Source organism: Lycium ferocissimum, chromosome 11 (assembly GCF_029784015.1).
Source record: "Lycium ferocissimum isolate CSIRO_LF1 chromosome 11, AGI_CSIRO_Lferr_CH_V1, whole genome shotgun sequence".
Taxonomy (NCBI): Eukaryota; Viridiplantae; Streptophyta; class Magnoliopsida; order Solanales; family Solanaceae; genus Lycium; species Lycium ferocissimum.
The window spans coordinates 30,504,336-30,528,093 of record NC_081352.1 but is presented as its reverse complement, the minus strand read 5'-3'; the positions used below and the strand labels follow the sequence as shown (position 1 = coordinate 30,528,093).

Sequence of the window (23,758 nt, the reverse complement as noted above, 5' to 3'; positions counted from 1 at the left end):
AAACTATTGGTTTTATAAAGTATGGAACTCCTAAGACTGACACTACAAGAAAAAGTGAAATCGTTTATGAAAAAAAAAGCCTTAAGAAAAGCAGTGAAAATCTTAAATTTCGACAACTATTTAATAGTAATATAATAACACAATCATGAGTACTTCTATTATAACTTCTGCACAAACATTCTGCCAATTAAAATACAACGAAACAATTTCACTCTCAAATTGAATTTTTGTTAGTGGAACAATTAAGAATTTGTTTAATTAACTTTCAACCGAAGGTATTTCACAATTTGCATCCATTAATTGGCTATTTGTTTTAGACTTAAGCCACATGACTTGCAATTTATGGTCAAACAATTAAGATAATCACATGCAAATGGAAACGGAGAATTATAGGGGACAGCTGTCAAAGAAGAGATGTACTATATTAGAAGAGTTAAAAAGGATTAAATATTTTTTTGGGAAATCACATTATTGATTTCAACCAACAGTTTGACCAGTATCATCTGTACGATCCATAAAGAAAGAATTATTGCATTATAATGAGCTACCAATGTTTTTGTTCTATATAGGCGGCACTTTTAATTTTTAGTTAAAAAGATTATTTTTAAATAGCAAAACGTGTTAAATCCCCTTCCCCCACACCCAAACCACCGTTATATGCTATCGGTGAGTTTTACCATGTGATAGCAAGTTAGTTACCATCAGATTTTTAATTAAAGTTTCTCTAAAGAATATCTACAATTACTTAATAAATAACTTGATTGTGTAAGAAGTATCTTAAATCATCAATACATAAAACTTAAAACTTATAGCATAAATTTTTAAACCTCTTTTGATGTGTGGAATTTTAATCTTGAAAATAAGATAGATTATTACCTACAACGTACAACAGATAAAAATGATGATGACGTAAAAAATTGATCGCGTCACAAGACATGAACGAGGTACTAACAAGAAGGGAAACTTACGTAAATATACCCTTCGGCCAACTAGTTTATCAAATGTTGCCAAAGTATACACGACCTACACACATCGGTAGTATATGTTGTATATAGGTATGTATATTACATATATACGAATGTATATTATATGTATAGGTATGTCTAGTAACAACAACAACATACCCAGTATAATCTTACTAGGTGGGGTATGTGAAGGATATAGTGTACACAGACCGTATCCCTACCTTGGGAGTAAGTATGTATAGTATATATAAATTTAGTATAAATTATACACTGTGTACATATATTATAACTATATAATTGAATGGTATTTGACTGTATTTTCCTAACAAGAATATATATGAATGTTGTGGATGACTATTGGCATTAAATATTAATTTCATGGTTGACGATTGAAACAAAAACCTCCCAACTCCCTTAGAAAAAAGTGACACCAAATTAAGCTTCTCCCGACCCCCACAAGAGAAAAGACTTCTATTTCTGTCTTAGTTTTCTGTAGCAGCTGATCATCCATAGAAGATCTTGAAAGCAGAAGCAGATTTCTTTATGGTTTGTATTTATAGAAATAAATTTCAAACTACTACTACTAGTACTACTACAGTATTATTTCTTCTTCTTCTTCACTAAAGTTACAATACTAAGTATGCGTTTGACCATAGAAATCAAAACCTTTTTCACTTTTTTTGGAATTTTAGAGTTGGAGTTGGAGTTAGAGTTGTGTTTGGCTATAGTTCTTGCAAATAATATTTTGTTGTTGAAATGTACTTTTTCAACAAGGTTTTGGTTTAAAAAGTGAAAAACCAGGTTTTGGTTGTTTTTCAAATTCCAAATACAACTTCAAGTTGTATTTGAAATTTTCATGACCAAACACTAATTTTTGGAAAAAGTGAAAAAAAATTCTGGAAAAAAGTGACTAATTCTTATGGCCAATGGGGTCCTAAAAAAACAAATTTCCAAGGGAAATTTCCGATGAAATCTATCGGAATTTGTGTTTTTAATAGTGTTATAAATCTAGCTACTCATAAAATTCTGGTCCTTTTTTCTCAATGATCGATCCACAGGATTTAAAGTTCTGGTCCTTCTCTTATTGATTGATCGATATGACTTATAATCCGTCTTCTTGGATCCTTTATATACTTAGTTATTAATCATTTCTACTTAATAAGGAATTAGCTGTGAAGTTGGTCCCTAATATATTGCTGAATATCTCATAGGCAATAAGACTTTTTGACAATCCGTTATCAAATAGGATAAGCAATGGGTTCTTTTTTTTGCTATTTAGTGACAGAAGTTGTTTGTTGCTAATATTTATTTTTGTGATTAGGAACATAGGGTTAATTACTTGCTTCTTCTTTCCTCCCCATCTTCACTTCTGATTTCTCTTCTTTGTTATGTTGTACCGATCAAATTGGTTTAAAAAAATCAGTTGCTATTATTATTGGATGAATCAAGGTTTCTCCTTTAATTTTTCCAATAAGACAAGACATCATCCACCATCTACATATTGCTTGCATAAGAAGTTAGGGTTAATAAGGATTAGGCAATACTCCGACATTTTTCTTCTCACTTGAATATGTTGATACTGTTTACTATTTTTTTTTTTTAAAATTATCATTTACCTAAATTCATCAGGCATAGTGTATCACATAAATCGGGAAGTAAGAATAACTTAGCCAGAGATGAATTTAAATGGAGTAATAACATGATTAGTGAGAGTACATATAGTCGATCCCTGCTAGCTATAGCTTGTTTGGGAGTAAGGTATTGTAGTAGCAGTAGTAGTGGTAGCAGTATTTTCTTATGAGTTTAAGTGATATGTTTTTTACACCATGTCACATTTATATATTATACGAATTCCACATTTTAAAAAGACTTACATGCAAATATAATTTTATTTATTAACGGTGTATGTAACTTAACTTATTTTGAATTGTCGGTTTCTATCAACATATTAATTCATATATATTTTTTTATATATAAATACACAATCCAGGGCTATTCTTGCATCAAGAAGCTCTTTAGCTAAAGGATAGACAATATGGATGAAGAACCAATGGAACATCACGAAGAAACAATAATCATGACAAGTGATGAGTCCATTGATCTGAATGAAGAAGTTGCTGATGAAGCCATTGAGGTTATGAGTGTGGAAAGTGAGAAAATAGCACAAGGAAATAATAGTCGCTGTGGAAATGAAATTAATAACAAGAGCAGAGTGAGACAATATGTAAGATCAAAAATGGCAAGGCTTCGATGGACTCCTGATCTTCATCTCTCTTTTGTTCGTGCCATTGAAAGACTTGGTGGTCAAGAAAGTAAGTCCACCTACTTCTTTACAATGTAGTTATTCTGCATTTAATTTTTTTTTATTTTTTTTATTTTTTAGGTTATATGCACTGATCGTGTAAATTTAAAGATCATTTTACACTATCGGTGAATGTTATAAAGGCGAATCCAGAATTTCAAGAGGATGGGTCCACCATTAGCTACGGGATTTTTTGATTTCTTTTGCTTTTGGTTCGTTGCAGCTTAGCGCCTATGGGGTTTTTTTTATTTCTTTTGCCTTTTGAAACTTGGGTAATTAGAAATAAAGGGGAAAAAAAGTTATTAGATGTAATATAAAAAAGAAACACGTTTTGTACTGTTGGGTAATTAGAATTATTGAAGAAAAAGGATTTAGAATAATATAAAAAGGAAAGTTAAAAGGCTGCTTTAGAAGAAAAAAAAAAAGCATAAAACATGCTGGAGCTCGGGTTCGATCCCAGGACCTTCAGGAAATAAAAACAACCCCTAACCAGTGCTCCTCTTGGCCTAATTTGACCATGTGTTCCTCTAGTTAATATTAGATATATTTTTAGAATTATACACATAATATATCGAATTTAGTCGAGTGACCATGTGTTGACGTGATCCAAAATTTGTACCTAAATTCGCCTCTGGATGGCAGGTTAGTTAGTTATCATTTTTATCAGGATGCTGATTAATTCATGTCAAGTTACTTGATAGTATAAATGTCTTTTACATTATCAGTATATAGGACTTAAACTCGATAACTACATATAACATGACCATGGTAAGTGTGATTACTACTTTGCAGGAGCTACTCCAAAATTGGTTCTTCAGATGATGAATGTGAGAGGACTCAGCATTGCCCATGTAAAAAGTCACCTCCAGGTTTGGATATAATTTGTGACAACAATCTATAATTTATTAATTTCTTTTGCTGCAGTATATATCTTTAATTAAGGTTGTTTTTAAAAGTTTTTTCTATAAAGAAAGTTATTGTTCAAGTTCTTTTTCTTTTCACTAACCTACTACTTGATCTAGATGTATCGAAGCAAGAAACTTGGAGAATTTGGACAAGGTAAAATCTTCAAAGAATTGCAAGTTTTTCCTTCTTTTGGGCTACTTATATATATGCAAGTATTTTGTAAGGTACGCAATATTGATACTTCTATTAACTTAGGTTATTCCCTAAGTTAGCATTATTCAATTCCTAAGATAGGAAATAAACTCATCACTACACACATTTGTCATATAACATTAACCGTGATTAAGTTATATGAGTTTTCATTTCAAGTTTTAGTTGTTGAGATTAAATTGCTTGGTTTAATGTACTTACCGTTAACATCATTCAATTCTTAACATAGGAAGTGGACTCAATGATGGAGTCACAAACTAATACAAAAAAGTTCAAAAAGTTAGTAGAATGTCATAATTGGTATTTAAACCTTAATACAACTTTTAAACCGCCTTCAACCTTTACCAGTAAACTAGAATATTCCCTTATAGCTTGTCCAATACCACTAGTATCAGAAATGCATCTCCTTTGCCTGCTCGAGAGATTTCTATGCCAATCGAGAATAATGGCTCTGTTAAGGTGGTGCGATTTAGTCCCATGAGCTTATGCATATACCTGATTTCCCTTGAAATATACATAGTAAACCACTTTAAAGTTTAAACTGGCAGTTAGTGTCAACCCAACATTTAACAATTTGTATGTGCTCCTTCCGAAAAAAAAAAAATTGTGTTTGTGTACTCATATAATTTCTATAGGCCCTTTTTCTCTTTTGCAATGATATATATATATATATATATATATATATATATATATATATATATATATATATATATATATATATATATATCTATATATACACACACTAGCTATTGCTCAATCTTGTTGTTCTTCATTTTTACAGTACTAGGCCATGGTCATAGAGCAATGCAAGGAAGAAGTTATCTCTATGGAAATTTAAGCCAAAGATTATTTAACCCTCTTCATGACTTCAAAATGAAGAATGGTGCAATTGTGTTGGCAAGGAATTTTAACGACGATGACAACGTTAACAATCATTTCCAAAATTCATTTGCTAGTCGACATGACACAAAGGAAATATTCTCCAGGTGATTAAGAATTTTCTTTCTATTTTATATGACACTATTCTTTTTTCTTTTCCAAGAGAATCACACTTTTTTATATTTGGAAATAATTTGGCTTTTAAATTATTAATTTACCTTAATAACATTATTTTATAGCCACTCAAATGTCATGACATGTTTATGACTATGGGTGTCAAATGGAGTAATTGGCTAAATTCACTACTAGAAAAAAAGGTTTTTCCCACCGACATTCAGTGAGAAATTTATACTATAAAAAATGATTTTCCCACCTAATTCCACCGAACCAGCTCACTGGGAAAACACATGGTGGGAAACAGGTTCCCATTGAAACGCTGAGAAACTTCCTGATTTTCCAGTGTGAAACACTACCTTTTATTTTTTTCCCATCGAGTCAGTGTGAAATAGCCACTGAATATTTTTCGATAAGAAAATAGCGATTTTTTAGTAGTGATTTGAGTGGTCAAAATGAGTTGAGTTAATAAATGGACAGATCATTAATTAATCCGTCCAAAGGTTATTTAGGTTGAGATATGCTAGTTTAAGATGGGTTAAACAATCTGTTAAGCCCAACCTGCCCAACTCTATGAGTTTCTTTGTCTGTTTTCCTATAATTTGTATATTTATCTAATAGTAAATGTTTTTCCTTATTATGACTATATATAACATAACAAACAAAAAACGAATTATGAAATATTTTGATAAGATTTACTCATGGGTCAATTTGGACTATATATTTAGCTCAAATTAGCCCAATTACTTTTATATGGACTATAAATGAAAGGATCAAAATGGGATGAGTCATGAGTTAATAAACAAGCTGGTCATTAACTTGCACAAACTTACTTAGTCATATTTTCATTAGTTAATTTTGCCACCCCTAGACTATGACCACATATTTTTAAAAAAAAATCATATTTCCCCTTAAATTTCGTGTGCTCATGTTCACATAAATGTGCTTCTTATATTCAATGTGCTCATATATAGATACTTGGGATGGTCTTTCAATCAAGGAACCAATTTGTACAGAAAGAAAATCTTGGAAAACCATGAAATTGGTCCTGTTAGGCAAAGACATTTTCTTGAAGAAAAGAGGTGGCCTCCATGTGAATTCAATCAAAATAAGTTGAATTCTCAATCTTTATTTCATCAAACTCAGCATACAGGACCAACATCATTTGGGGCAAGCAATTTTGTACAAGTGCCAAAATGGAGTTGCAGATATAAGAGCCTTGAGCCAAGATTTAAGACTCCTCTTAGATTTGAGGTAAACTTTTTCAATATTTTGTACTAATTTTGATTTAATGCTATGTTATCTAGCTTAGTCATTTAAATTCGGTTGGTTTTTGTGAGAGATGTGAGCATTCAACCCAAAAGCTTAAAACATGTGTAGTCATGATTCATCACAAATTTTTAAACTTATTTGAAAACTTTTATACGACGGATGAGGGATTATATTCTCTAGACTCTCTCACACGTGTAACTCGGTTATTTGAATTTACATGTGACTCTATGTTTTGACTAAGTTGAAAAATGATTGTGGAAATGGATTTACCAATTAAAGTTTGGCTTGGATACGATGTGAAAGAACCTAAGCATCCAATTTGAGAACTTTTGCCAATGACCAATGGGTGAAGTACCCAAAGATGTTATAAACCCGTGGAAATAATTATAAAATCAACGATTACACTCTATACTTATCTTATTTAGAAAAAAAAAATATTTACAAATATCGAGCAGATATGTACGTTGTATACCTTCGGGGTATATAATTTACATTTGTATACCTAATGGTAATATAACAATAAAACTTGGATCACATTGTATTCCGTAAGGTATACAAAATATGAATTGTATATCTTGAAGGTATTCAATGTATATAATTGCTGTAATGTAAAGGGGTGAATTCGTAAATAGGTATAAACGAGTAAATATTTTATTCTGCCTGGTTAATCATGAAAAAAACCCTTTTATTTTTGTATTAACTCGGAGATTAACATCCTAAGTCAGTATTAACGATAGGTCTTGATATGGACTAAAATCCAAAATTAAGCAACAATTCTTTTACCAAATTGGCAATTCTGCACTTCTATCATTGCTTTACTTGTGTATTAATTTTGATGTGCAGATGAAACAAGACGAGATGTTCATTAGAGAAAAAAATTGGTTCCCTGATTTGCAATTGGGATTGACCAGAAGTGAAGACAATAATATTAAGGAGCAAATTATGCACCATAATGACAAGAAGATGGAGTACTCAGATATAAACACAATGCTCTCTCTTTCTTTGCCTTCTTATTCATCAAGTGCAACCTAAGAGATGACCCCATGCAGTGATAGCAAATAGGCATGTCAGATCGGATATGAGCGGGTTGAAAACGACTTTGACGAAAATGGACAAAATATTCGACCCGCCCATATTAATATGGACTTAAAATGAGTTGAGTGACGGATAATAGAAAGTTGATTAGCTTGATATATACTTTGTTGATACATAGATAAAGAACAGCCTAGGTAGGAGGCTAGTACTTGAGATCTGACCATGTATGCATATTCTAATCAAAAGGGTCCAATTGCATAAGAGTGAGATCTCCTAAGTGCTTGCCTTATAGGCCGTTAGGGTTTATGTTGTTTTGGATTTTTCAGAAGCATTATCGGTTGTGTGTCAGATCCTCCAAAAGTTATGTCCTTTTTGAAAATTCGACGCGTACGAGTGCATCAATTTTTTTGAAAAGTTCGAGCAACATAGGTTGTCAATTCTTTCTCGGGTTGGCACGTAGGTGCATGGAACTTATAGGTAATGACAAGTTGATTAATTTTTCTGGAGATTAAAGTATATTTAAGATAAGTCATCGTAAATTTGAGATTAATTTGGCTGAAGATTGAGCCTCCATTGCACTTTTCTATATGTAATTAGTCCTTGTAAGGGTGGAGGTTCTAGAATTAAGACATAGTAGTTTGTTTCATGTTCTAAGCAACCAACGGTATTTGTCATATTTTGAACTCCAAGATCTTGATTTAACTAAATGAAATCTTGTATAACTAGGAGTTTCTCCATATCTGAGACTCGAGCCCGAGATCTATAATCAAAGGTGAAGAGATCTCATACATGATACATTCCACATATGTACTTAAGGAGTGTTAGCCGACATCCCTTCATTGGAAATTACACTGTGTCGTAGGTAAAAATATTTTTTTTTATGTATGGATATTACATATTGATACCATTGGCTTCTTTATGTTTTGAAACCACCCCCACCTTCCATTTTGTAAAATTCTGATTGCGCCACATTCCTGGGAGGTAAATATTTCCTGAATTTCACTCGGAAATAATATGACCAATAAGGTTTGCCTTTTTTTAGTGCATTTTCATTTCTACATGATATATGTAGTTGTGAACAACCTTATGCAACTCTCTCTTACTTCCAAATATTTTTCTGCAAACCAACTTTAATCGATAATTGAAAGGACGTATAAATATATAAAACCTCAAGTCAAATTATTTAAAAGAAACCAGCTGTGAATATTAAGATATTTTATTTCCTAAGGGAAAACATGAAGTTCTTTTCTGGTATTATTAAGCTATTCATTGCCTCAATATGATAACCACATGGATGTGCATTTGGTTGTGTTTGTTACTTTTTATTTTTTTAATCGTAGAAATGTACATACATACTTTAGTTTGATATCCTATGGATTTCATAAGCACGAGGAAGATATAGCAAATATTTAGCCCTTTCTCCAATTACAGGTCTACACAATTAATCAAAACTATTTTTTGTACACAAATCATAGACAGCATTGCCTCGTGTTGTACCATTTGCTAGATTAGCTGTACCTTCTTATCAAACTTTTTGGCAAATTTTCACACTATTAAGGTACATGCTCTTGTAAGATACAGAAATCTTGAATTAATTCACCTATTGGCAATTGATGTAGGCCCTTAGAGATAATGAAAGGTTCAAAAGTTTTCAATAATAAGGCCATTGAGAACTTGTCAATCATTAAAAACTTGAAGGGGTCATAGTGATTTTAGGAAAAGTAAGCAGCTAATCTAGTTATTATTTCTAACATGTTGTGGCTTGTTGGATCTAATCGTTACATTTCCCTATTAATGATTTTAAACATTGTTTGATAAGAAAAGAATAATTTTTCGTTAGAGTCAATAGTCTACAGGTCCTTTCACGTGGGATAAATGTGTGTAAATTATGACGGACACAAGTCATCGATTAGGATGCTGATTGACAACCGTCTAGTCAGTCAGTCTTGCACTCTTTGATAGACATCTTTGATGCTCTCTACTCTTTTCTTTTATTTTTTTCACACCTCTAAATATCTAGTATACTAAATGTAGTAACAAATCAACTCCAAGGGAGGAGGATAGTCTAAAAGTTGTCTTCTTCTAGAGTGGGATAAGTAATTAGTTATGTCCATTATAATAGTTAGTGTACTTTAAAGAAGAGGAGAAAGTAGTATACTTGGAAGAAACAAAGGGTATTTTCTGTGAAAATATGTAAGAAACTAAGCAGAAGTACTATGTAAAGTGAAATTGATAAACATGTCAGTAATGTAGTAAAAATTCCCCTTTTATGCAAGGTGATGATTGGCCAAAAAATATGTCACACAGGACAGTCCTATTCACCAGTGTCCAATTATTGAAAAGATATTAGACAGCCCATGATTCATCTCCAAATTCACATTATACTTTTTTGTAGAACTGAACTAAATAACCATCTATCCAATCAGTTAAATTTAAAATAGTTGACGAATACATAATACATCTATATATATATATATATATATCAGTGTATAATTAATGTCTAATCTATATATATGGGTTCGGAAAGCTAAATATTGAATCCGGTTGATTATTTGTGTAAAGATTTTGTACCTTTTATTACTCCATCTCAATTAATTATGTGGTCGTATTTGAGTGGACACATAAGAAAAAATTGATAACCTTAAAATTAAATATGACATACTTTTTGGTATAGACTAAAGAGAAAAATATAACCAAATTTTATAATTGACTTCTACTAGTATCCTAATTAGTCACTTAAATCAACCACAAATCTAATTAATCAATCCTGGATTTTATCATGATATTTCAATTTCATATCTTCACTAGACTTGGACCCTCTACACCCACCCCCATACCCCCTCTACAATGGACCCTTCTCTCCATATCTGTCACATGTTTCCCACTAACATCCCTATCTGAACAATTTAATGAATGGGCCACAACTTGTATATGGGGACAAATTAAAGCCAGATTAACAAAGCAAACACAATGGATTGGTACAATTCTAATGCACATCAAATGGATCTTTTAATTAATTTCTTTTTTCATTGGATATATAGATCATAATGAACCATTTTCTTTTGTTTCATTATGTTGAATTTGAGTATATTATGGAGCCATTTGGACAAAAGATTTCCCCTATTTTATTCAAAACATTGTTAGTTTTGGGGGTAAATATCTCAAAAGGTCATTAAACTTTGAGAAATTATGTAGTAAAATCATTAAACTTTGCTACATATTAATAAAATCACTCAACTTTGACCTATTATCTTATAAAATCACTCAACTACATATGTCATTAAAAAAATCTGACATGAAAATATTAATTAGTTATTTTATGCCATGTAAATGTGAGCCCCACAATAAAATAAAATAAATCCATATCTTTATTAGAGGGTCATGGTAGATGAATTGGTCAAAACATACATAAATATTCATTGAATCCTTTTTGCATTACGTTAGAAGTTTTCTTTGTGTTAATGAAATTCAACAATCGATAAATATACATAACAAAATAATTCACTATAATTTCTTAGAAAAAGAAATTCAATTGATCACCCTTAGGACTTGCGGTCCAGTGTGGCTTTGCCATTGTGCGCTGAATTAAAGCTATTGTATTATAGTCTCTCCATTTTGATTTATGTGGCATTACTTTTTTTTTAAAAAAAAAAAAATTGTTCTAAAGTTGTACTTTGGATGAGGGTCAATCCGTATGCAAAGATATGGATTTATTTTATTTTATCATAGAAATTCCACGCCTACATGTACATAAATTAATTAATTAATATTGACGCCATGTCGATTTTTTTGATGACATACGTAATGATTTTATGATTTTATGAGATAATGCGCCAAAGTTAAGTGATGTTATTAATACGTAGCAAAGTTCAATGACTTTACTACATAATTTCTCAAAGTTCAATGACCTTTTGAGATATTTACCCTTAGTTTTGGTTAGTTTCTAAGATAAGTTGGTTTTGACCAGTTTCTCGACTTTCAAATATCATTTTTCAATTTTTAAAAACTCATTTTTGTAAAGCTTTTAACCAAATCTATGTCCAAATGCTTAGTATATACTATATACTGTTGGATAACTTAGATCTGAAAAATCTTCTAATTCAAAGGGCAAATCTTGAATATCCAAGTGTTGAGATATGGTATATAGTGGAGCATATTTTTTTTTCTCTTGAATATTGGAACTTTTTGGTAAATGATAGGAAAGAACCACATGGTTTTGTTGCTAGACATTTTAGTTATAATATATATATTTGGGAAATAGGACAAGCAAATATTTCACATTACTCCATGAACTATAATCTATTATACTTGACGCTTCAGATAAGTAAAAGGGCCCATCTAACACCTCACTTTCCCGTGAAAACTACATCCCACCTGACTTTGCTTGGAGATATTGACAGATAAAAACTAGTCTCAAAAGAAGATCTCTCTATGTACTATTGCATTTCCACAAATAATAATAATAATAATAATAATAATAATAATAATAATAATAAACCAACAAATAAAGAGAAAAATGAATATTTTTCTTGAAAAAGATGGTCCAATTTCTCTTTCTTTCTCTTTAATTTCATTTTGATGAAAATATCAAAATTTTCGATGAACATTTCCGTCCTGAGATTTATGGTGGAAAGACTATCGAAAGTAGTTGCGACGAATACAATTTCAACAGGTTTATGATGGGAAGTCCGTAAGAAATTCTGATTTTTCGATTAGTCTCCTATTGGCATGGACATGATAATTCTTGATGCAAGATCGTAGAATAAAAAACTTATTATCTCGTCTGTTTAAATTAGTAAGTGGAAGAAAGTGGCTACTAAAAGAAGACGTGACTCCTTTTGTTCTAATTTATGTGATAAAGTTTGAATATATTTTAAATTTAACAAAGAAATGAATTTTTAAAAATTTGCGGTCATAAGCATGTCGCAACAATTGTGTCGGTTATAAATTTCTTAAAACTTATAATCTTAAACATTTCATAATATTGATGTGACTATAAAAAATTCTCACTAATAATAATAATATGAGAAAACTAATTAACTTATTTCCAAATTACTGTTATTTCCTTTTTAACTAACTAAAAAGAAAATAATGCTATAATTGAGCTAATGAACTTATAGGCTTTAACCAAAACCTTTTCCCATTCATCGCCCTTTCTCTTTGGCTATTTCCAAAACAAGGACCATAGTGGCCTACTGTGTAGTTAGCCTGTTCACCTACTCCAACCAGGAGAATTCAACCATCCAGCTATTGACAAGTGTCAAGTGTTGGTAGAGACACCTGTCCTTTCAGCAACTGTGGGCCCCACTTTGAGCTGACTTGGCAATTCAATCATGGATAAACTTGTGTCACCAGTAAGGCATATGCCCCCTGGGTCCCAAATTTTGCATACTTAACCAGCCAACTCACATTATTGAACTCAATGGAGGGCTATGGGAAAGGTGTTCATGGAAAAAGAATCTTGATTTATGGATCCAAAGGGGAAGTACATCATGAGGTGAGATTAGTATATTACTAATGGCATATATTTCACCACTCAGCAAGTAATTTCAGTTTTGCCTTTAAGTTCACACATAAATAAAGTCAGAAATATTTACACAATCAGATCACTTAAAAAATATTTATACATAAATTTCTTTAATAAGCATATACTTGATAACTTGATAAAGATATACTCCGTTTATTCCAAAGATATTTGGTAAAGCTTGACTCGACATAAAGTTTAAGAAAGAAATGAAGACTTAAGCTTATGGTCTTAAGCATGATATGATGATATTTGTATGGATATAGACTTTTGAAATTGGTGGTCTTAAACTTTTCATAACACTTCTTTAGCTATAACACAATCAGGTCACTTATAAATTACTTATACGTAAGTTTCTATAATAAGCATATACTTAGTAACTTCGTAAAGTTATACTCCGTTTCTTCCAGTATGTTTGGTAAAGCTTGACTCGACATAAAGTTTAAGAAAGAAATAAAAACCTTTAAACTTGTGGTCTTAAGCATGATATAACGATATTTGTACAGTTATAGACTTTTGAAATTAGTGGTCTTAAACTTTTCATTACAGTTCCTTAGCTATAAAAAGCTTCTCAATAAGAGTAAAATTAATTATTTTTAAGTATTGAAACATATATAGCATTCTTTTTGAAAGGGACTAATAAAAAAATAGTGTCAAACAAACTGGAATATATGCAGCTAATCTACTTCAATAAATAAAACTACACTTATAAGTAAAACTTTTCGTGCACTATCAATAAAAATACTAACTCAAATCCTAAAAGGAATGGAAAGAGAAGAGGCATCCACCAAAAGAGAAGGAAAAAGGTAAAACCCAAAAGCACATAATAAAATCACAGCTTTTATCCAAAAGAGACTTCTTTTCCCTTCTCTATATTTTTTCTTTCCCCACTCCTCCCCCTTCTCCTTCTTCTTTCTCTTTCTCAAAAAATTCTCAATAAAAAGAGAGGGGGAAAAAAAAAAAAAAAAAAAAAAAGAGAGAGAGAGAGAGTTAGAGAAACAAGAAATTAAATTAAAATCCATCATGAGAAATGCAATTAGATGTTGCATAGCTTGTATTCTTCCATGTGGTGCACTTGATGTAATTAGAATAGTTCATTCTAATGGTAAAGTTGAAGAAATAAGTGGAAAACATGTTAAGGCCTCAGAAATCATGAAACTTCATCCAAAACACATCTTAAAAAAACCAACATCTTCATATTCTTCTTGCTCATCAAATGAAGAAATTTGTCCCAAAATTGTTATAGTCCCTCCTGATGCTGAGCTCCAACGTGGCAAGATTTATTTCCTCATGCCAATGCCTTCGTCTTCTTCTTCTACTTCTTCTTCTTCTGCTCCTCGTGAAAAATCGAAGACTCGTCCTCGATCATCCACGAGGAACAAGAAAAAGACTAGACAAGTTTCATCAGAAGGACGTGAAAATGAGGGCAGTGCTAACTTACTAATGTCTGATGATCAGTACTTGAGTGAGATTTTGTCGGAGAAGGTGTCAACACAAAGAGATAGAAGAAGAGGAAGAGTTGGAGTATGGAGACCTCATCTAGAAAGTATCTCTGAGATTGTCAGTGAATCATGTTGAATGTGGTTTTCTTTTTATTTTCGAGAAAAAAAAAAAGGTTCAAATTTATCTTTCTACGTACTAACGAAATATTTCAATTTTATGTTTCTTTATACTTTAGGATTATTTATACCTTAGCCGTTAGCAGATGAATTTGTATTTGCTCTTGATTTTAACAGAGCTTCAACATGGAGCAGGTCGATTTTAGTGTCAAATACTTTGGAGAAAAATAATTGAACTTACCGTTCTACTTTTGACTATGGGTCAAAATTACTTTCCTGTTATACTTCATGTTGGAGCTATGTTAGGACTAAGGACAGATACAGAAAATTCTGGTAACTGCAATGCTATGAATGCTTCAAAAAGTGTATTAGAGAATAAAATTAAAATATTTCGTATAGTTAAAGGGACAGTTTTTTTTATCTTTTATATGTCTTTAATATTCATTTCAAGAACATTTATCCTCCATTAGGGTTCTAAAAGGAAGTTATTAGCTCTATGTTGAACCCTGTGCTTTTTATATTTCTTTTTCGTTCTTTTTATTTCATGTATATATGCATAGAAAGAAAAATAATAATATGCTATAAAGTTGTGTAATCGTTTTGAATTTTGTACTATATGGTTATTTATGTATTGGAAAAATGTTACAGTGATCACTGCTATTTCTTCTTTTAATTTTTATTTTCCTGGACTTTTTTGGTCATTGTTTTATTAAAATATAATATTTCATTTGGTCTGAATTAAATGAGATTGAAATGATGGTGGTGTGATCAAAGTACAATAAAATAATAAATAAATTACAATATCTTAGAAATGATTTTGTTTGGGAATTTTTTTATTAAATTTTTTAAAAAAAAGCAGCTATCAATTTGCTTGTTTCCGGGCTTAGTTCCCCTCTTCTGTCGGCATGATGTTGAAATCCAATTTCCTTTCGAGAATAAACATAGCTTCATTATCTTTTTCCTTCTTTCCATATTTTATTTAAACTTATATGGAATACATCTTTTTTTTTATATAAAAAAAATTACATGAGGGAAAGAGAAGGAGAAGAGCGAAAAATCAATTCACTACAGAAAAACAAAAACTAGCTACAGATTGATCACAAAAAAATCGTAGCTAATATATTTTTAATAATCCGTCACTAAATTGAGTTAACGAATGATTTTTATTGTTTCGCGACGAAGTTTATCTGCCGTTGATTTCTATATTTTGTAATGTGTATAATTGGCACATATTGTGTGGAAGCCTCTCACTAGTATCCCTAGAATATTAAACTTTCTGATAATTTGGAATAGATTAAATGCACTTTTTCTTAATTAAATTATTCATCATGTGCTAAAGCGTATTCGGATGGTTATAAGTATGATAACTCATTAAAATACATTAGAAAAATGCCATTAGCATATTTGAGGCCAAGCTAATGATGGAATACAATTAAAAAAAGAAAAAAGAAGAAGATCATGACCTATATGTGGTATTAAATATATAGATTAAGCTAGCTATAAAAAAATCCATGATACTTAGACATTGTTATGATTATATTAGTAGGAAAGCCTATATTCACAAGTAGATTATAGTTTAGATTACCGTGAACTTTTTCATCAAAATATATATCCTCTCTCACTACTAGAAATCTATGGATTTCCTGTCGATGTTTTCGTTTGAAAACTGTTGATAATCTAGGACAAAAATCTATCAAAATAGATTCTGACGAGCACATTTTTGTGAATTTCATCGGAAACACTATTAAAAAGTCGCTAATTTTCAACGGAATCTGTTGAAATTTGGTTCACTGATAACGTTAAGATGATTTTTTCGTCAGAAAAATCCGTCAAATTTCGCCGACGCAAGTTTCTAATAGTGACTCCTCTCTCTCTCTCTCTTTTTTTTTTTTGGGTGATACATATTAAGATGATAGAAAGACTACTTTGGCCAAGGTTGATGGAATAATTGTCCCCACAAATATGCGTCTTTTTCCAAAGCATAGAATATAATTGCATTTCCAGCTTGCACTAACTAAGCAAGATAGTTATCTCTCAAAGGCATTTCTTTTTGTACTGTAAATTGATGAGACCATATAAAATAATTAATTTTTTTTATGCTAAGAGAATCCCAGAACGCTTCATTAAATCACCATTTTGAGACCTTTCAATTATTTTGCAGGGTCAACTGTGGCTATAATTTTGGGCATAATAGCACTTTTCGTCCTTAAGTTGTTAGTAAAATTTTACTTTTAGTCCATGCGATATATGCTTAACATATTTAACCTTCAATTAATTAAAATATTTTTTTTAGTCCTTCATGTATAAAATATGGTATATTTGACTATTCATAGAACTATATTACTGTCTAATATATGTGAACTAGCAGTACAAATTTAATACAACACATGAGTTGTATTAATCAACAAGGGTCATCTCGGTGCACAAATCATCCCGCGTCACGTAAGGTCCAGGAAAGGGCCGCACTCCAAGGGATGTGATATAAGCAATCTATCCTGATATAAACATCAATGACTGATCATTCCACGACTCGAACATGTGTCTTATGGCTATAGGTTACACGGAAACAGCTTTGCCTAGGGTAAATTGGTGAATATTCACTAATAAAGCGATCAATAGTGCTCGATTCAATTGATTGAAGGTTAAATATACTTAATGAGATATTATGGGAATTATAATCAGAATCTATTAATAACTGAAGAACTAAAAGTACTATTATCTTTTTTTAAAATCAGAATCTATCAATAACTGAGGGATCAAAAGTACTATTATCCTTTTTTCCTTTTCTTTTAGCTATTTTTGGGTGGCTAGGGGTGGGAGAGATGATTGATGATACCATATATTCTGATTCATTTCAGTTTCTAAAACCTTCTCCACTAAATAGGGGACCAGTAAAAAGGGACATATATAATTAATCATTTGGGATATAAAATTATATATTAGATTATTTGCATGGATTGGTTAATTCAGAGATGGGATAGAATAACAGAATACTGAACTTTTTCTAGTTCCCATCCATTTTTCAGATCTTCTAATTGAAGTAAGAAAACATAGTTTCCAATTTTTTTCCAAGAATCTTATACTAATGATTAAGGAAATATATCCACATCTCCTACTTAATTTTCTTGGATCTGAAATTAACTGATCAAATTAATTTATATTTCGCTGAATAGGCTTATTAAGAGAAATAAAGCGCTCCCTGCCTAAAAGTTCTCCATTCTCAAAGTTCAACATGAGATCTATGGTTGGGGGAGGAGGGATCACAATTATCCATCCTCCACAGCGAGTAATTTGCTCGGACTTAGAGTTCAAGAAAGATTTTCTTAAAAAAATTAATTTGTGGCCTTAATTAAACATGTCATGTGATTCCTGTGACCAGTGGCTAAGCCACATAATGTCACGACCCAACTCGTGGGTCGTGCGGGCACCTATCTTTTTCTCACCTAGTAGGCGGACCCGTCTCTTAAAGATTCATTCAACAACATAAATAAATAATAAAAACAATAGAAGTCTAAAATCATAAATAGATAGTAATGCGGAATACAATAACTACCCAAGGAATCTGGTCTGAATAGTACAAGAGCTACTAATACAAGTCTGAAATATACAAGTCTATCTCAAGATATGAAATAAAGATATTAGGATAGAAGAGTCTCCGGGCAACGGATCGGAACATGGCTCACCCTGGAAACTCCAACTGACTGCCTCGGGAACTCACCCACGAAGTCCTGAAGTGGAATCTGTAGCAAACTCTGCACTCAAAAAAGAATGCAACAAGGTAGCATCAGTACAAACAACACGTATTGGTAGGCATCATAAGCCGACAACAATTAGCTACATATATAAAATAAAGAAACTGAAAGATAGGCATACAAGCAGTCAAATATGCAATCACTAAGCACTTCCACGTCAGTCACTAAGTACATCCACGTAAGACTAGCAGTAATATGGACCACACTAGATCTCAGTAGTCTACAGTCATAGTCTAGGCAAAAACCTCTAGTCCTTGAATCCATCAAGTGTCTAGGTAAATGATTAACCAATACGCAGCATCTCAAATGAATCAACAACCAAAGAATCAAGGCTGAAACGCACCAGGCAATACAATAAATACAACAATCAGAATTAGAGATATGAATGCATGTGCTATGCAATGCAATGCACCGGCCAACTGTCTCATAGCGTACACACATACTACGGACAGAAACCTCCACGTCTTGATAGTCATGACCCATGGGGGACCCGCGAAGTCCATGTACCACTCTTACGATCCCGACAAAGACCTCGAGCATAGGACACTCTCATTACCTCGGCTAGGGGTGTACATGGACCGGGATGGTTTGGAGTTTTCAAATACCAAACCAAACCAATAAAATTCGGATTTTTCAACTTCGGGATTTCTCAGTTTATTTGGGTTTTTTTCCGAAAAAGTATTCATACAAAACATCTGACTTTTACTTCAAAGATTTCTTTAGTCCTAGTAAGAAACAACTATATAACTAAGGTGTTTCTTAAGAAAATAACACAACTATATAACTAAGGTGTCTCTTAAGAAAATAGTCCTAGTGTTAGAATTGAATTTCTTTTGTTAGCACTAGTATTGAGTTAGTTTTGATTTGGACTTTATTTGAGTTACTAACATCCATGGGATATAAAGCCTATTGGCATTCAAAATTCTAAGTTCCAGCTTAAAATAATATGATAAAAGACAAAAAAACTATGAAAAAATTTAAGAAATATTTACAAATTACATTACAAGTAATATTTTTATGTATAAAATATTTAAAAATCGAATACACGTAATGTCGGGTCGATTTAGTTCGGTTTGACCTTTTTTAGCTAAAACCAAACCAAACCAATTATGTTCGGATTTTTTTTTTTCAACTCCAAACCAAGTCAAACCAAATCAATAGTCGGGTTTTTTTCTCGGTTTGACTCGGTGTATCGATTTGGTGCAGTTTGTCAGTTTGCTTTGTACACCCCTAATCTCGGCAAAGACCTCGGGCATCGGACACTCATCTCTCTTTTACGCTCTCCGGCAAAGACCTCGGAGGCTACACTCTCTCACTTATCATTATTTCCAATCACAGTTCATAACAAATCATCATATGAAATAACAGTGTATGTCATGCATGATATCAACATCGATAGTAAGTCATATCAAGGATCCCGTACTTAACTGTCATAAAGTACACTTCACAATTTCAGGCCATTTTTATTATCCTTCCATTTCCAATGATAATTGAGATATCAAGAAATGGAAATACAAGTCACAAATATAACAAATATAGCAACAAGCCCACATAACACGTTATGGAACCAACCTAATTGGATTTCACCTCCACAACACTAGCCATTCCGCACACAACCCAGAGATGGCTACTCTATCAAGTATGTCCAAGAATCATGGATGTTTCATTCTCACTTATCATCATCAGCACCAATCACAAATAATATCAATGTTCATGGGAATAAGGATGAATGCAATGCAAATTACAATATCAAGTGAGTCATATCAATCCCAATCGTGTCACACATGGATACATATCACAATATCAATATCAAGTCAAGTCCTTTTCTCTATCCATGATAATGTCAAGATAAGTGAGAGACAACCATCTCATAATCACAATATGACAACTAAGTACAAGTCCAATATCACACATATGACATCAAGCCAATAAACTACAAGAGGCAACAAGCCCACATATCAGTCAACAATACCAATCCTAAGAATATCCATCCCAATTTCATACCCGAAGGCTTAACATGCTTTCTCCGACAATAACTAACTTCTACATATGCTTAGCTAACTGAAGTCTAACCGAAAGGTAAGCCGTAAGCTACCTCGCTGCCGAGCTGGATCCACGAATAATTAAATCTAAGCCTTGCCCTTTCGAAGAGCCTCCAAGTACTCAAAGTCTAGCCATTATTGAATTCTAAGTTACAAATGAGAAACAACGATACCCATATTGCTAAGCATTCGTTCGAATCAAAATCAATTAAGTAAAAGAGGGAAAACGGGCCCGCAAGGGTAAAATGGGTATTTCAAAGATGGAATAGGTAACTCAACGTTCTAGAAGTTCAATTCTACTCTCCAATTGCTAAATTAGCTCAAGAATTGGTCAATTTCATCATTCAAGTCAAAACTCCCAATTTAGGTATAAACCCAACTTTCAATCTTTCAACTATAATGGAATATTCAAGCCTCTTGGTCTCTAATTCATCAAATTCCATGCTTAGATTAGTCAAATCCATCAATTAATCTCATATTGGAAGACTAAATATCAAAGGATAAAGTAAACATCAAATCCCATCTTCTTCCTTAAGTTTTATAGATTTTTAAGTTCTATAGATTTTCTACCATGGATTCATGCTTAAGAAAGGTGAATAAAGGAAATCAAGGTTAAAGAACTTACCCCCAAGAAGGATCTGCTTAGAACCCCTTCAATTCGCCTTAAAGACACTTAAGAGTAATAAATGTAGGAATAGGAAACAAAGGGTTTTACTTAGCATTAAATAGGATTCTGATATGCGTTTTCCGCCGCAGCGATAGTGGAACCGCTACAGCGGGACAGCTCCCGCGACTCCCCAATAGCTACAAAGATGTCCGCTGGAGCGAATTCACACGAATCCCCTCAACTCGCGCTAGTGAACCAGGCCTCGCCGAGGCGGGTCCGCTGCACAGCGCAAGGTCTTGCCCCGGCGAGATATCTGACACCAGCAGAATGCTGTTTTTTCACTAACTCATTCCCAAACCCGACAATCACCCGGGACCTCCCAGATGCAAGCCAGATATACAAACATACATAAAAACACGCTACGGACTCACTCGTGGTTTCGGAATTCCCAACGGAGGTCTATTTGACCGGGTCAACACCCCATGGCCAAAGATCAACTTTCCAACCAATAACCCAAAGTGCTCCTGAGTGCCTTGGGAAGCGAACTAACATCCCACCAAGTCATAATCCACTATCTGGACCTCTCGAAATCGACGGATTTCCGAAAAAAGGTCTGTTTACAAAAAAGTCAACTATCGGTCAAACGTTTTTCACTTTAAGACTCTAATTCTCATGGAACCGTGCCACCCATCCTCGCGGTCAAAATCATATTAACAGGGGATCAACGGGGGTAAATGGGGCAAAAGCACTATAACGACCAAACGGATCGTTACACATAGACTGAAGGACAATCAATCGAGCATCCTCTTTTGGAAAATTATATTGCATATCAAAAACTCATACATATGTATTAAATTATGAATGCTCTTAATAAAATTGTTCAAAAACTCATAATATTTGCCATGACTGCGAATAAAATTAGAAAGCATGTCATTAAGAGCTAAATAGAAAATTTAAATAGGAGGAGCATTAGAAGCTTCCAATAGCTTGTGTGGTCGGACTTTTTATTTATGGAATATGGTGAAACTTTTATTTGTATTAATGTTCTGTCTATAAATTGGGAGGAAATTTCCATAAATTAAGGAAAAGGAGAAGTGTTTCGACAAGGTACATTTGGTAGCTAATATTTCAAATTGAGATTGAACTAGAATTAAAATAAAGACAATATTAATGATCCTCTCCTGGTTCTATTCTCCAACTTCCCTTTTATTTATATCAAAAAGAAAAACTCAACCAAATAATTTGATATTAATTAAAATTTATTATTTTCTCCTTTGAGAATATCCTGCTATTCTATTACATGCATCTGGACACCTCTTTTTCCTTTTTGTTGTATTTTAGCTTACTTTTTACAAAACAACAAGATCAAAATGCATAAATTGACTTGCTTTTCGTAGATAAAGCTTTACTCTTAAAAATTTTCTAAAGCGAATACGAATAAATTAGTCTCCATAATGATACCAAGTACGGTGGATGAAAAGCTTAAAAATGTATTCATATAGAAAAAGAGAAAAACAAAACGAACTAATTAAATCAACTAATAAAAGAAATTAAAAAATATAGTCAATTAAGCGAGTAATGAATTTGGTGCCACCAAAATTTATAGCCCGGTGATACAGTTATATCTCTTTCACACAATAAGTGTAAATTCAATTCTCACGCCAATGTCGACATTCATAATCTAGTGATACAAATAAGAATTCCCTACATAACAGTGTAAATTCAATTTTTAAAATACCATTAAAACTTATAATTTAGTGATACTGATATGTAAGAGTTTCCACATAAATAAATGTGGATTAACAAATGTACTAAAATAATTCTAAGGAAAAATAAATGGGCGCCTTCCTCTACAATTATTCTATTGTTTCTTTATTCTTGTCTTCTTACAAGTTACATCCATGCGGCCTTTTCTGTTTCCTTCAAAGTATAACATATTAACATGTATATATACTAATAATAAAGAGAAAACTTCTATCAATTTACTTTAAATTTAAATTTAAATTTAAAAAAGAAAAAAAAAAAGAGAAGCCAACTTGGACAAAATAATTTCTCTATGTTGTGATCACGCCTTACTAGACGTGGCAACTAATAAGTGGGGTCATTAAAATATTCAACTTTATTCTTCCTTTTCATTTTTTAATACATAAATTTATTAAAGAAGACTCTTCCCACAAATTCCTTTTTTAAATCTCCTTTAATCTTCCCCCTTTCCCCTCAATTTTAGGAGTTCTTTCATATGTCCATCACTCCAACTAATTAATGGAATGCATAGATGCAGTCTATGGAGAACATATATATAATAACAGAAAATATGTATCAAACAGTAAATGCAGTCAATGGAGAACATATATATAATAGCAGAAAACATGTATCAAACAGTAAAATGCAGTCAATGAAGAACATATATATAATAACAGAAAATATGTATCAAACAGTAAAATAAATAAGTACTAATAGATATGGTATAAGTACCACTAGAATCTAGATGCATACATTAGTGATGCAAATTCTTTTTATCCCCACACCCCCCAAAACCACTTTAATTTGACACAAATGACAGGAGGTGAGTCCACGAGGGCGAATCAAGG

General features: G+C 32.2%; 2 protein-coding genes across 2 annotated transcripts; both read left to right on the top strand.

The window, feature by feature from the left end:
• Positions 1-1,332: 1,332 nt before the first annotated feature.
• LOC132037541 (uncharacterized) lies at positions 1,333-8,115 on the top strand. The gene is made up of 7 exons (XM_059428065.1): positions 1,333-1,511; positions 2,956-3,277; positions 4,060-4,136; positions 4,290-4,326; positions 5,165-5,369; positions 6,351-6,630; positions 7,492-8,115. The coding sequence occupies exons 2-7, from the start codon at positions 3,001-3,003 to the stop codon at positions 7,678-7,680; spliced, it is 1,065 nt and encodes a 354-aa protein (XP_059284048.1). The 5' UTR covers positions 1,333-1,511; positions 2,956-3,000; the 3' UTR covers positions 7,681-8,115.
• A 5,871-nt stretch (positions 8,116-13,986) lies between these two features.
• On the top strand, positions 13,987-15,420 carry LOC132036020 (uncharacterized). Its single transcript, XM_059426242.1, has one exon. It carries the CDS (start codon positions 14,231-14,233, stop codon positions 14,783-14,785), a length of 555 nt encoding a protein of 184 aa, XP_059282225.1. The 5' UTR covers positions 13,987-14,230; the 3' UTR covers positions 14,786-15,420.
• The last annotated feature ends 8,338 nt before the right edge of the window (positions 15,421-23,758 follow it).

Coding starts and splice junctions, on each gene's coding strand:
- LOC132037541 (XM_059428065.1), top strand. CDS start 3,001: ATGGATGAAGAACCAATGGAACATCACGAAGAAACAATAATCATGACA. Junction 3,278..4,059: donor AAGACTTGGTGGTCAAGAAA/GTAAGTCCACCT, acceptor ACTACTTTGCAG/GAGCTACTCCAAAATTGGTT. Junction 4,327..5,164: donor ACTTGGAGAATTTGGACAAG/GTAAAATCTTCA, acceptor TCATTTTTACAG/TACTAGGCCATGGTCATAGA.
- LOC132036020 (XM_059426242.1), top strand. CDS start 14,231: ATGAGAAATGCAATTAGATGTTGCATAGCTTGTATTCTTCCATGTGGT.